Raw genomic sequence first — 14,649 nt, 5'->3', positions numbered from 1 at the left:
AGACTATGCCGAAGAATGAAATAACGCAACCCATTAATTGACATAGAAATATGCCGTAGGTGCTTAATTGTAATATATTGAATTTGTGCCATAATTATTTGGCTTGCACGCTTGATCAGTTATTTAAATGTTGCTAAATAGAGAACAGTTATTCAAAGTGTCTTTAGCCTTCGGAAGATTTTCTTTAATGAATGACTATTCAACATTTCCTGACTGTCCTCCCATCCATAATCACTCCCTCATGTAGCCTATACAAATTACATCATTGTGGTTCTCCAAAATAAATAAGTTCAATCTACTGCTTTCACAAATCAGAAGCATCTTTTTCCCTCATAACACCTGCAAATTAAGTGGAAGGGTGTTCTGTTCACGTACCATTCTTGGGATGGAGAACCTGGGTACTATTCCTAGGATTGATCTGGAAACCCATGAATGGCCAATAAATAAATAAACTGAAACCTGCAGAGCAACAGTGACAAGGTCCTGTTGAAAAGTTCCTGTTACACTAAACCCAAAAGGGGATGGCAGATGGATGTGTAACGGAATGACATTTATTTAACCCAAATGGGATGGCAGTTGGATGTGAAACGGAATGACATTTATTTAACCCAAATGGGATGGCAGTTGGATGTGAAACGGAATGACATTTATTTAACCCAAATGGGATGGCAGTTGGATGTGAAACGGAATTACATTTATTTAACCCAAATGGGATGGCAGTTGGATGTGTAATGGAATGACATTTATTTAACCCAAATGGGATGGCAGTTGGATGTGAAACGGAATTACATTTATCTAACCCAAATGGGATGGCAGTTGGATGTGTAATGGAATTACATTTATTTAACCCAAATGGGATGGCAGTTGGATGTGAAACGGAATTACATTTATCTAACCCAAATGGGATGGCAGTTGGATGTGTAATGGAATGACATTTATTTAACCCAAATGGGATGGCAGTTGGATGTGAAACGGAATGACATTTATTTAACCCAAATGGGATGGCAGTTGGATGTGTAACGGAATGACATTTATTTAACCCAAATGGGATGGCAGTTGGATGTGTAATGGAATGACACTCTAAATTACATTTAAAAGAAAGAAATGGCAAACTGATATCTGTCGAGACATATTCCCATTCAATTTTCCATTTTCTAACACAGTTATAATAATTCCACAATTTTATATACATGAGGCTATTATTTAACAAACAAATACTTTATACTCATCAGTCCAAATGAACAGATAGGGTAAAATTACAAATATTGTAGCCTGTTTAAAAAACCTTGCATGAGAGGGGTAATGGAAAAACTATGAAAACAATATATTATTTTTTCTTCCTAAATTCATTCATGCACAGATTTGTGCTTATGCGCGGTTGATAAATGAGCCCCTGGTGTCCTCAGTGGTCTCTCCTGCTGAGAGGCTAAACATGGCAAAGGACACTCAAGTTAATGAAATCCCCAGGCTTGTACAAGTTAATACAATATTTCAGGATGAAGTAGTATAAAATGAATGTGATGTGTGTGTAGACTGGTGCATATGTGTTACATGAGAAAGTCATTTCATAGCAAGTTGTTTTCTGTAAACATACCTGGTTATTAAATAAGGGTTATTAAACAAATTGGAAGGGGGCATTAGAAAATCTGTTTAAACTCTATTAGGAATTATCTCTTAGGATATTGTCTTTTAGGATATTGGCCCTCATTCATGAAAAGTGTGTACTAGAGGTCGACCGATTAATCCTAAGGCCGATTATTCGGCGCCGATAGGACGTTTTGCAAACTATCAGCAGAGCTTGGCTCCAATAGTGGCCGATGGCTGCGCAGGCTCTACTGGTCACAAGCGACTTACATCACCTTGCAATGAGCCGGAGGCTACAGACATGAAGTCAAGGTAATGTCACTGTGTACCTGAGATAATTTATATTTAAATGAAAGTTAACTTTAAGTCAGAATTATTCGTTTTTATGAGTATGATAAGGTTGTTGGTTATAGACTGACATTATTAATGCACTAGACTGAAGATAACTGCTGCTCTGCCGAAAGCATGCGCTCTTTGATTTGCTAGCAACCATGGTTGTTAGAATTTGACTAGCTGTACAGATTTTGCTCATCTAATTCCAGCGCCAAGGGGGCAGACCGTGACGAGACATTGTTATACGGCGCTATGCCAGTGGATAAAAACATAAAAGAAATAATATGAATGGCCTCCAGGGGGCATCTGTGAGAACATTGACACCCGCCTGAAACTGCTGTTATTCAAGCCTGCGTTTGTATTTATATGGCCAGAAAAAAACATTTTAATTGTCTACTATAATCCAATTCATGGATTGCTATGTTTGTTTCCATGTTGCTTGGCTGCTTTGTTTGATTAACTTATTTCTGAGAATGTATATTTAATTATAAGTCTACACACGTGAATCTCTTCCTTTTCGGTAATTGTCATTATTTAAACTGAAATACAATTATTTTACTGGATAGCTGTTGATTAGAATAAAGTTTTTTCCAAATAAATTGCATTGACAAGTAAATAAAAGTCAGACTACAACAGCTAGGTAGGTATGCCTGACAATTTTGTTTTTATTAAATAATGACAAAAAATATAATTAAGAAAAAGAAAATTATAATTAATATTTAAAATACTGCCTTACATTTTTTCTTTTTACAGTTTAGACAACAACCTTTTTGCACAATGTTTTGATTCCAAAGTCTACAGATTCCAAAGGATTTTGAGGTCATGTTAGAAACGTCTCAACAAATACCATGCAAATTATGTCCGTTTCCAAAGTCTAATGTGTGGGAAAGAGCGTTTGACAGCTCTGTGGAAAGTTATAGGTCTACAATAGGCTCAGATCATTTACTGACTCGTTTTTTTTTTTTAAACCGGCCGGGTTATGTCCGCTAAGCCTTTGACATTCGTCCTATGCTGGAGTTGCTGCTGCAGTGTGCTGCATTTGATTCTCGCGCCAACCTTAGTCACGTGACTCATTGTTGTGAGAGTGAGCTTATTGTGAGACTGAACAGGGGCTTGCTGTTTTCTTTTGATAGTGAGCAGAGGCTAACAGTTTTCTTGGCAACAGATCCTACAGGTCACATAATATTAGGCTATTTATATGCTATTAATCTATTTACATATTAATTCTGCATATTTCCCACCAAAATGTTTTTGGTGGAGAGAGTTGGTATTTTCATATTTCATATTCATCAACAGAGGCGTCGCTAGGATCACAATACATTCAGGGCTTAACCCACCCTCCTGCTCCGCCCTGGACAAAGTACAGGGTTTTGAATGTACATGTGGAAAATTCCGATGTACACGCTAGCGGAACTATAGATGAATAGATTAGGGGATATTTTTTTTTATTACTTTTTTTGGTCAATTTGAGATGCGGGACTATAGCCCTGGAGGCCCAGGCCTAACAACGCCACTGTTCATCAGTATTTTCTTTGTGTAGCCTTACAGTCAAACTGACGTCTGGCCAGAGACCGTGTAAACCAATGTCAAAAAATAAGATGTTTGATTCACAATAAGACCTTCATTATCACGAAAAACAATCGTAACAGCCTTAGTGACAACAACCACAATTAGAATCATAGGTCCTATAAAATGACAGGGAATATAACACATACAAACGTACCACAATATTAAACAATGTATCACTATTGTATTATTTATTTATTTCACTTTATTTCACATTTTCTCTCTTATTTCTGTTCATGCATTTGAAAAGACTTTGTGGATATAATGCGCTGGACAAATAAACTTGCTTAGCCTTGCTTTTCCGTATCGACATAGGCTACTTGGAGATAATAATTGGTTGAGTGGCTGGCATCTTGATTAGATAATAGGTCTTAAATTAACTAGTGAGAGAATAAATAAACCAGTGGTTCTGGTCAAGCATTTACCCTAACGATGGCAGAGCCTGCTCTTTTAAGGGATTTCGGCTCTGGGATGTGACATGAAAGTGTTCTGTAACTGCGCTGATTTCATCATGGAGAATGACAAATGGTTAATTAGCCATTTCAGGCAAACCTTTATGTTGAAATCTGTCAATTCCTAGGTTGATGATCGCCACAGCTGCATACATTACGGGTGTCATATGTAAATAAGGACAGGTGCAGCGCGTTCTCGTGTTCACGGCTTTATCTGACTTATCAATTTGCGATGACATCTACGCTAATTTCAACTAGTTGCAACAGTTTGGTGAATCACACTTAAAAATGATCGTGATGCTCTTGCAATGTTGAAATCTGAGATATTTTCTGAGGTTTCATGAATGAGGGCCATTGTCTGTAAAGAAAGCCTGTAATTTCCTATCAGGATATTGTCAGTTAGGATATCATCTGTTTGGATATTGTCCGTTAGGATATTGTCCGTCAGGATACTGTCACTTGTGTGTTGGTAATTGAGAATATAGAGGTTTTCTTACTGTTGTCTGGCGCCTCTGCTGTCTCTTCCAGGCAGAGCGCTGTGAGGGGTACGTGGGCATAGGCGGTGCCACAGAAAAAGTCACTTGGTGCTCTCTGCTGAACGCTTGTTGTCTCTGCTGGTAATCTGACAAAAAAATAAAGCAGAGGAATACATGTCAGTGCTAAAGGCAGACAGACAGAAGAGTAAGATGTTTCAGTACTGAAGACAAAAAAAAGAGTAAGACTTGTTAGTACTGAAGAAAGACAGAAGAGAAAGACATGTCAGTACTGAAGACAGAGAGAGGAATAAGGTGCATCAGTACAAAAGACAGAGACAGCAGAGTAAGACGTATCAGAACTGAAGACAAACAGTAAAGTAAGATGTCAGAACTGAAGACAGACAGAAACGTAAAATTTGTCAGAAATGAAGACAGACAGAAACGTAAAATGTGTCAGTACTAAAGACAGACAGACAACAAAGCAAAAAAAGAGAAAGGTAGCTAGAATGTTTATTGCAGTAGTTCTTCTAGCATCTATCTGGGATGTAGTGTTTCTATCTGCCCAATAGATGACACTAGTATATTATTTTTCAAACAACAGCAGATGCACATCTTGTGTGTGTACCTCTGGGCTTGGCACTGAGACCATGCTTGGCGGCGTGGTGCAGCTCCTGGAGGCATGGTGGTCGGGTGGAGGGCAGGAACACATTCCTCTGGCGAAGCCATGGAGACATGTAGTGGTCTGATAACTTTGACTCTACGTCCAGGTCTGATACCGCTGGAAGAAGGAGAAGAAGGGACCGTGATTAGTAAAGGAAACATGGAATTCAACAAGGTGTGATTTCTTCCTAAAGTGAAATGCCCTATGAGATCTGTGAACCAGTACACACTACAAAGTAACATTACCCACATTAGTAGATAATTAGATTATCCCCATTAATAGAAAACAGTATAATTCTTATTATATATTAGTAGATAATTAGAACTGGCCTTGTTCAGAAGATACATTCTGAAAGCCATAAGCTGTTTTCTGGTGCATCAGAGGCGTTTTAACAGAAAACATCACAGTCGTGAACACATTAGGTTAGACTTTGTTCCGTATCTTGAATCCATTCCTAGATGGGACTTAGTATGCTTCAATCATAGAATGTGAACCCTAATCATGATCATGATTATGATTTTTAAATAATTAATTAGCATTTTATTGCATGACATAAGTATTTGATACATCAGAAAAGCAGAACCTAATATTTGGTACAGAAACCTTTGTTTGCAATTACAGAGATCATACGTTTCCTGTAGTTCTTGACCAGGTTTGCACACACTGCAGCAGGGATTTTGGCCCACTCCTCCATACAGACCTTCTCCAGATCTTTCCGGTTTCGGGGCTGTCGCTGGGCAATACGGAATTTCAGCTCCCTCCAAAGATTTTCTATTGGGTTCAGGTCTGGAGACTGGTTAAGCCACTCCAGGACCTTGAGATGCTTCTTACAGAGCCACTCCTTAGTTGCCCTGGGTGTGTGTTTCAGGTCGTTGTCATGCTGGAAGACCCAGCCACAACCCATCTTCAATGCTCTTACTGTGGGAAGGAGGTTGTTGGCCAAGATCTCGCGATACATGGCCCAATCCAACCTCCCCTCAATACGGTGCAGTCATCATGTCCCCTTTGCAGAAAAGCATCCCCAAAGAATGATGTTTCCACCTCCATGCTTCACGGTTGGGATGGTGTTCTTGGGGTCGTACTCATCTTTCTTCTTCCTCCAAACACGGCAAGTGGAGTTTAGACCAAAAAGCTTGTCTCATCAGACCACATGACCTTCCTCTTCTGGATCATCAAGATGGTCATTGGCAAACTTCAGATGGGCCTGGGCACTGGCTTGAGCAGGAGGACCTTGCGTGCGCTGCAGGATTTTAATCCATGACAGCGTAGGGTGTTACTAATGGTTTTCTTTGAGACTGTGGTCCCAGCTCTCTTCAGTTCATTGACCAGATCCTGCCGTGTAGTTCTGTGCTGATCCCTCACCTTCCTCATGATCATTGATGCCCCACGAGGTGAGATCTTGCATGGAGCCCCAGACCAAGGGAGATTGACCGTCATCTTGAACCTCTTCCATTTTCTAATAATTGCGACAATAGTTGTTATCTTCACACCAAGCTGCTTGCCTATTGCCCTGTAGCCCATCCCAGCCTTGTGCATGTCTACAATTTTATCCCTGATGTCCTTACACAGCTCTCTGGTCTTGGCCATTGTGGAGAGGTTGGAGTCTGTTTGATTGAGTGTGTGGACAGGTGTCTTTTTTAGGTAACGAGTTCAGACAGGTGCAGTTAATACAGGTAATGAGTGGAGAACAGGAGGGCTTCTTAAAGAAAAACTAACAGGTCTGTGAGAGCCGGAATTCTTACTGGTTGGTAGGTGATCAAATACTTATGTCATGCAATGAAATGCAAATTAATTATTTAAAACATACTATGTGATTTTCTGGATTTAGATTCCGTCACTCACAGTTGAAGTGTACCTATGATAAAAATTACAGATCTCTACATGGTTTGTAAGTAGGAAAACCTGCAAAATCGGCAGTGTATCAAATACTTGTTCTCCCCACTGTATGAGAGCAACTGTAAAGTAATGAGCAAGCAGGTCTGTATGTTTTGCAGTATCAGTCTGTCTAACTGGTGAGAGTGCCTATGAGTCCATGAAATCAGTAGTATCACTACAGAGGGAGGAATGAAAGAGAGCCACTGTCTTTCAGGTGATTTCAGATTATCTTTAAGATGCTATCTGTAGCTGTAAAACTGCCACATTTCCTTTATAATATGGCAATAAAAAATACATAACAAAGAAATAACAAAAAAGTATTATTATACATTTTAATATTTAACATTTTACACACTTATCCAGAGCCAATTACATCCTATATTGATACTGACTAATTACTGGACCCTGGACCACTAATCACCTTTAATGTAATCAGTAATCTCACAGGCTGGGAGCTAGTAGAGTTGATGGAACCCCATTAACGATTCATGGTCCGAGGGGTTTCGGCCGGATTTCACTACTTGGACATTTTGGGTCCTAGATTAATTTCTGTAACAGATACCATGGAGTATTGCATATCCTGGTATTCACCCCACCCTCAGCTACAATAATAACACATAAAAACAGACTTCTGGGGTCACCATTTAGAAAACTCATCTGTTGGAAAAGTTTCTGCCATTCTGCATGATAAAATCTGATTGAAAGCATTATGAAGTTTTGTTTCAATGGTATTCCCTGATAGTTCTATGCCTTTACTGTCATATTAAATTGCACTGGGTCGAAACTAATGAATAAAACAAATAAGGTCAAAAATATAGGCACCCCCAAATAATTTGGTTCTTCTATCTAGAAATAAAACACTATAAAAGAAATTAGAAAGAAGATAAATCAATTCAGTTGTATTTGTAATTACGCCAAACGGTCACCAGATGGCAGCACGAGATCGGTAATGCAGTTTGGACTTCTATTATTTTATTAATAAAATAATCGAAGTTGGTAATTACCAAAATTACCAACTATTCCCCAAAAACTCAAGAACATTCTCATACTATGTTGACAGAAAAACATAGCAACCCAAACTATACACAGAACACTTCATGAAGGTGGCTACATACAATATGCATTGAAACCGGAAGATTATAGCGATTACATTTTCATTAATATTTATGCAAATGAGCACAGAGTGCTGCATCCGCGAATCCCCAGATTGAGACCTGGAATTAAATAAAACAAACCAGGGACTAGACCAGACCAAACCGAGGCCAACAGACCAGGACTAGACCAGGCCAAGGCCAACAGACCAGGACTAGAACAGACCAACCTGAGGTTAACCGACCAGGACTAGACCAGGCCAGACCGAGGCCAACAGACCAGGACTAGACCAGACCAACCTGAGGCTAACAGACCAGGACTAGACCAGGACAAATCGATGCCATCACAAGCACTTCAAGGCATACAGACACACAGATAAAAAGTATTTAATAGAATGTTAACTGAGATGTTAACTTCCTCAACTAGCCCTTGATTAAGACTGTTCACCCTAAACACCTCCTTATTCACTATTTGATTCGACTAGTCTCCCACCAACATCCCCTCACCTCTTCAAATATACTAATACACCTTGGCCATATCACCTGCAAGCTCTGCCAGAAAGATTTAGACAAACCTAGGAATCTAGAGATACATGAAAGCAGTATCACAACAACAGATAGGATCTTAAAACATCTGGGGGAATTTGACAGTATTACTGAGATAGACAAGGTAGTCTCCTGGACCTGATACAGTATTACTGAGATAGACCAGGTAGTCTCCTGGACCTGATACAGTGTGATTGAGATAAAAACAATGCACACTATCAACACCAAGCTCTCCACCCAACCAAAACAAAGAGGGTGGAGAATGGAGGGGGAGTAGAGGGTGGAGAATGGAGGGAGAGTAGAGGGAGGAGAATGGAGGGGGAGTAGAGGGAGGAGAATGGAGGGGGAGTAGAGGGAGGAGAATGGAGGGGGAGTAGAGGTTGGAGAATGGAGGGGGAGTAGAGGGAGAGTAGAGGGAGGAGAATGGAGGGGGAGTAGAGGGAGGAGAATGGAGGGGGAGTAGAGAGAGGAGAATGGAGGGGGAGTAGAGGGAGGAGAATGGAGGAGGAGTAGAGGGAGGAGAATGGAGGGGGAGTAGAGGGAGGAGAATGGAGGGGGAGTAGAGGGAAGAAGAAGAGGGGTGAGAGTAGGGGGAGAACCCTGTTTTCTCAGCTGCTTCATATTACCACAACAAAGTCCAACAGCAGGCCTCTGCTGACTCTGAAATACTTTCACTTTCTCCTAGTGGGGCACATTGAGCCACACTGTATGGAGGGATGGAGGGATCGACAGAGAGGGAGAGATAGAGGGGGAGGTAGGGATTTCCATTACTAGAAAGTAGAAGAGAAATATGCCAGGGAGGTATAAGGTGTTACGCTGCTATATTATTGTGCTGGGGGATATGAGGAATGCACTACTAACTTTTTTTCCAGCCTCCTCCAGTTTTAAATTTTAGGAGGAGATGAGGTCCTGGTCCACACCTGCGGATTACCTGGTTTGGGTGGCCCGTTGCTGTCCATGTCCTTGTCCACCTGGTCATACTTCTGACCTAGTCTAAAATCAAATAGACTCTGGATTTAGCCCAGAGAAATGTATTTATTATTCCAATTGGACTCTTAATATCTCACCCGGCACAGCCAGATGAGGACTGGTCACCCCTCTGAGCCTGGGTCCTCTCTAGGTTTCTTCCTAATATTCGACCTTCTTAGGGAGTTTTTCCTAGCCACTGAAATTCAACACTGCTGTTGTTTGCTCCTTGGGGTTTAAGGCCGGGTGTCTCTGTAAAGCACTTTGTGACAACTGCTGTTGTAAAAAGGGCTTTAAAAATAAATTTGATTGATGATATAACAAAAAGTTACCATGGAAATATCTAGGAGGTTACCACAGGAAGATCTAGTGTGTCACAACAGGGAGATCTAGTAAAATACCACAGGAAGATCTAGTAAGTAAACCCAGGAGGTCAACTGAAGGTGGAGCTGCTGAGGGTCAACAGAAGGCCAGACTAACAGTGTTCCAACACAACACCTCATTACATCTGGCTTGTTAACAGTCTCCCAGAATGGCCAACCGTGTCACTGAGGTTTACCTTATTATGATCAACATACAGTAAAGTCACATGAAGTAAGCCATTCTTTAACCCAAAGGGCTAAATTCCTTCTGAAAGCTGGTTAATAGCAAAGAGGTTTGTTCCAGAAGATGACCATTTATTGTAAATGATGCAGATGTTGGAGCTATCAGAAACTGTCTTTAAAAGCTCCAATGCACTCAATTCACAAATGTACAGAATGTTCTTCCTGATTCCGGTCTGATTGCATTGTTCCTGAAGGAGTATTGAATAAAGGCCTTCATATAATACAATACAGAAAGAGCCCCCTCTCTCTGCATGGTTAAAATTCTCCTTTCACAAACACTTAAATGAGCACAGTTCCTTTAATGACTACCCTACTCTGATTCTCTTCAGACCCACCCCCTTCTCTCCTCCCATCTACTCCCACTTCTCTTCCTCTGTAATAATGGACCTGGTCTTACTTAGCTCAGGGCCGACTAGCACCAGATGTTACTGGTTAATATTTTTCCCACTGATCTTGGTCCAGGTAACTCTTCCAGCCCAGCCTTTGAAGTCCTCTCACCAGGAAGTGGGGGTGGTAAGCAAAACGGGGAAGAGGTGTGGCGTGAACCATCTCCACGTGAAATGCTTCAGAGGTTGCCATGACTTTCAGACCTTCCAGGGGCACCTGGGATGTTAGTCAAACCAACCCAGACTGACCTCTGACCCCAACACCCCTCCCCAACTAAGATGACATAATTAGACATAATGTGATGTAAGTATTCATGCAGGGTCACATTGATGTAAACTGCCAAGATGTTTTGCAACAGCAATTCACAGAATAAGAGGTCCTTGATGCTTCATTGGATAGCAACACTAAAGAAACTGGGTCTGACAAACACAACTGAGGTCTGCTGGTTATTGCTGCACTGTTGCATGTCAATAATTTAGCCTCATCATTTTAGCCTGGGGTTATTCCTTAAGTATGGAAAATCATCAATGTGCTGCACTCCCTAAAGTTGGAGATCCAAATGACCTAGATAATTATCACCTGATATGTAATTTGGGTTGCCTTGCTAAAATTCTGAGGTCTTTATTTAATAAACAGTTGTGCTATTTCTTTATCTGAAAATTGCATTCTGAATAGATACTGTACCAGTCTGGCTTCAGACATGGACATAGTACAATTACATCAGCTAAATTATTAGTAAATGATACTGCAAAAGCCTTGGATGATAAATCAAGTTGCTCTGTTTATTAACCTGTCAAATGTGTTTAATACAGTTGATCATTCGATTTTGTTGAATAAACCTTTTTATTGGGTGTGACGATGGATGGTCTACTTCAGCGATAGAACTCAGGCTGTTGTATCAAGGGAACTTTGAATCTAAATGTATTGCTGTTCACAAAGCAGTTCCCAAAGGCTCCCCAAATTTGAGACCTTTAATGTATACTTTTTATATAAATGACATGTGTAACTGTAAGAAACTGCAATTATCACTTTTATGCTGATGACTCAGTATATGGTTGTTCCATCTCTTGAACGAGCATTTATGCATTTGCAGTCTGATTTTCAAGTTTTACAAAATTCCCTTAGGCTAGTGATAAATGAAAAAGAACCTGGTTTTCCCAAAATAAAGTTTTTGTAAATGTAAAAATGTCTACCCTGGACAATTCTGTCTTATAATGTGTTCCTTACAAATTGGAATTTGGTTCCAATGTATTTTAAAACCCACATTACTAAGTTACAAAGTAATAACTAATTACTAATTACAAAGCATGTCTGTGATTGTAGCATATAATTTAAATTGTATAAGCCACTTTTATGTCAGTGCTTATGCATGGTGATGTGCAACCCTGTTTCCAAAAAAGTTGGGACGCTGCGTAAAATGCAAATAAAACAGAATGCAATGACCTGCAAATTTTATCCATATGTTTAATTGAAAATAGTACAAAGATAATATATAAAATGTTGAACCTGAGAATTTTTTTGGTTTTTGGAGAGATATATGCACATTTTTAATTGGATGCAGGAACATGTTTTAAATAAGTTGGGACAGGGGCATGTTCATTACTCTGTTACATCCTATCTTCTTTTAACAACACTTTGTAAGAGTTTGGGAACTAAGGAGCCCAATTGCTCAAGTTTTGAAAGTAAAATGTTTTTCCATTATTGCCTGAAATAGGATATCCGCTGCTCAACAGTTCGGGGTCGTATTTGTCGTTTCATAATGGGTGACAGGACTTGACTGCACAATACACCTCATCTCCACCGGCCCCAAAATACAACTCTCCTCCACCCAGCATTACAGACAACCAAACAGGTTAGTTGGAATTGCATTGTAATCAATTAGTTTGTTATTAACGTGAACAATTCAATTGAAAAACAAACTGAAATCTTTGAGGGGGAAAAATAAAAAATAAAAAACTCACAATAACCTGGTTGCATAAGTGTGCACACTGTTAAACTAATACTTTGTTGAAGCACCTTTTGATTTTATTACAGCACTCAAGTCTTTTTGGGTAGGAGTCTATTAGCATGGCACATTTTGACATGGCAATATTTGCCCACTGTTCTTTGCAAAAGCCCTCCAAATCTGTCAGATTGCTAGGACATCTCCTGTGCACAGCCCTCTTCTGATCACCCCACAGATGTTCACTTGGATTCAGGTCTGGGCTCTGGCTGGGCCATTCCAAAACGTTAATCTTCTTCTGGTTAAGCCATGCTTTTGTGGATTTGGATGTTTGCTTTGGGTCGTTGTCATGCTGAAAGGTGAACTTCCTCTTCATCCTCAGCTTTCTAACAGACGCCTGAAGGTTTTGTGCCAAAATTGCCTGGTATTTGGAACTGTTCATAATTCCCTCCACCCTGACTAAGGCCCCGGTTCCAGCTGAAGAAAAACAGCCCCAAGGCATTATGCTGCCACCACCATGCTTCACTGTGAGTATGGTGATCTTTGGGTGATGTGCAGTGTTGTTTTGCGCCAAAAATACCGTTTGGAATCATGGCCAAATAGTTTAATCTTGGTTTCATCAGACCATAACAGATTTTCCCACATGCTTTTGGGAGACTTGATGTTTGTTTTTGCAAATTTCAGCCGGGCTTGGTTGTTTTGCTTCCGTCTTGCCACCCTACCCCATAGCCCATTCATATGAATAATACGGGAGATTGTTGTCACATGTAGCAAACAGCCAGTACTTGCCAGAAATTCCTGCAGTTCCTTTAATGTTGCTGTAGGTCTCTTGGAAGCCTCCCTGACCAGTTTTCTTCTCGTCTTTTCGTCAATTTGAAGGGACGTCTAGTTCTTGGTAATGTCTCTGTTCTGCCATATTTTCTCCACTTGATGATGACTGTTTTCACTGTGTTCCATGGTATATCTAATGCTTTGGAAATTCTTTTGTACCCTTCTCCTGACTGATGTCTTTCAACAATGAGATCCCTCTGATGCTTTGGAAGCTCTCTGTGGACCATGGCTTTTGCTCTGAGATGCAACTAAGAAAATGTCAGGAAAATCCTACAAGAACAGCTGAACTTTATTTGTGATTCATCAGAGTCACTTTAAATGATGGCAGGTGTGTAATGACTTCTATTTAATATGAGTTTGAATGTGATTGGTTAATTCAGAACACAGCCATATCCCCAGTTATAAGAGGCTGTGCACACTTATGCAACCAGGTTATTGTAAGTTTATTATTTTTCCCTGTCGAAGATTTCATTTTGTTTTTATATTGAATTGTTCACATTATAGGTAATATTAAAAGTGGAAAAAGTTCTTTCTTTGGAAAAAGTTATATCTTTGTCTCATTCTTTTACATCATAAAAACCTGGCATTTGAACAGGGGTGTGTAGACTATTTATATCCACTTTACTAGGGGTTATTTCCCAGCCACTATTCATCAACTCAGCTGTTGCTTGCTCTTTGAGGCTTTAGGCTGGGTATCTGTAAAAGCACTTTGTGACAACTGCTGATGTAAAAATGGCTTTATAAAATAACCTTAAGTTATTTTAAGTTTACAAAAGACAACTTACTTAAGTTAACAAAAGACAACAGACAAAGTTACTTGCACAATTTAATTTCTATGCTGCAGTGACAGACATGATTTTTTCTGATAAAAGAATCCCACTATAATCTTCAGCTTCTTCACCAATACAGTAATGTGTAGCCTTGTAATTCCAGAACAACAATTAAGGATTCAATCTTATCTAGTCACTTTAGACAATTTAACTTACTGATGGAGAAATCAGTCCACAACATGGCGTGGGAGGGAGGAGACAGAACTGAAAACTGAGCGCTTAACATTATGCCACACATACTGTCCATGCACATAGCACACCTCTTCACCACACAAATGCACACACCAAATCAAATAAACATATTCTTATCTGTGGTGGAGGTCATATTACATGTTTCCTGGTGTAAAGGCAGGGAATAAAGGAGCACCTGCCTTTCTCTCTCTCCCTCCACCTCTCTATCTTCTCTCTCCACCTCTGTCTCTCTCTCTCTCCCCCCACCTCTCTATCTTCTCTCTCCACCTCTGTCTCTCTCTCTCTCCCCCCACCTCTCTATCTTCTCTCTCC

General features: G+C 40.1%; 1 protein-coding gene across 3 annotated transcripts in view; it reads right to left on the bottom strand.

The window, feature by feature from the left end:
* LOC105029432 (Nance-Horan syndrome protein) overlaps window positions 1-14,649 on the bottom strand; it is an 80,245-nt gene that overhangs the window by 23,653 nt on the left and 41,943 nt on the right. For 2 of the 3 annotated variants that reach the window (XM_020049057.2, XM_020049058.2), the window contains exons 2-3: window positions 5,037-5,189; window positions 4,433-4,557 (exon numbers count right to left, since the gene is read on the bottom strand). In XM_020049057.2, the coding sequence (XP_019904616.2) occupies window positions 4,433-4,557; window positions 5,037-5,189 (278 nt within the window). Of the gene's footprint in view, window positions 1-375; window positions 460-4,432; window positions 4,558-5,036; window positions 5,190-14,649 lie in introns of those variants that run through there. The other variant, XM_034293873.1, reaches the window with a different exon arrangement.

Source organism: Esox lucius, chromosome 8 (genome assembly GCF_011004845.1).
Source record: "Esox lucius isolate fEsoLuc1 chromosome 8, fEsoLuc1.pri, whole genome shotgun sequence".
NCBI lineage: Eukaryota > Metazoa > Chordata > Actinopteri > Esociformes > Esocidae > Esox > Esox lucius.
Note: the sequence above shows the minus strand (reverse complement) of the source record. Positions and strands in the feature narration are given on the sequence as shown.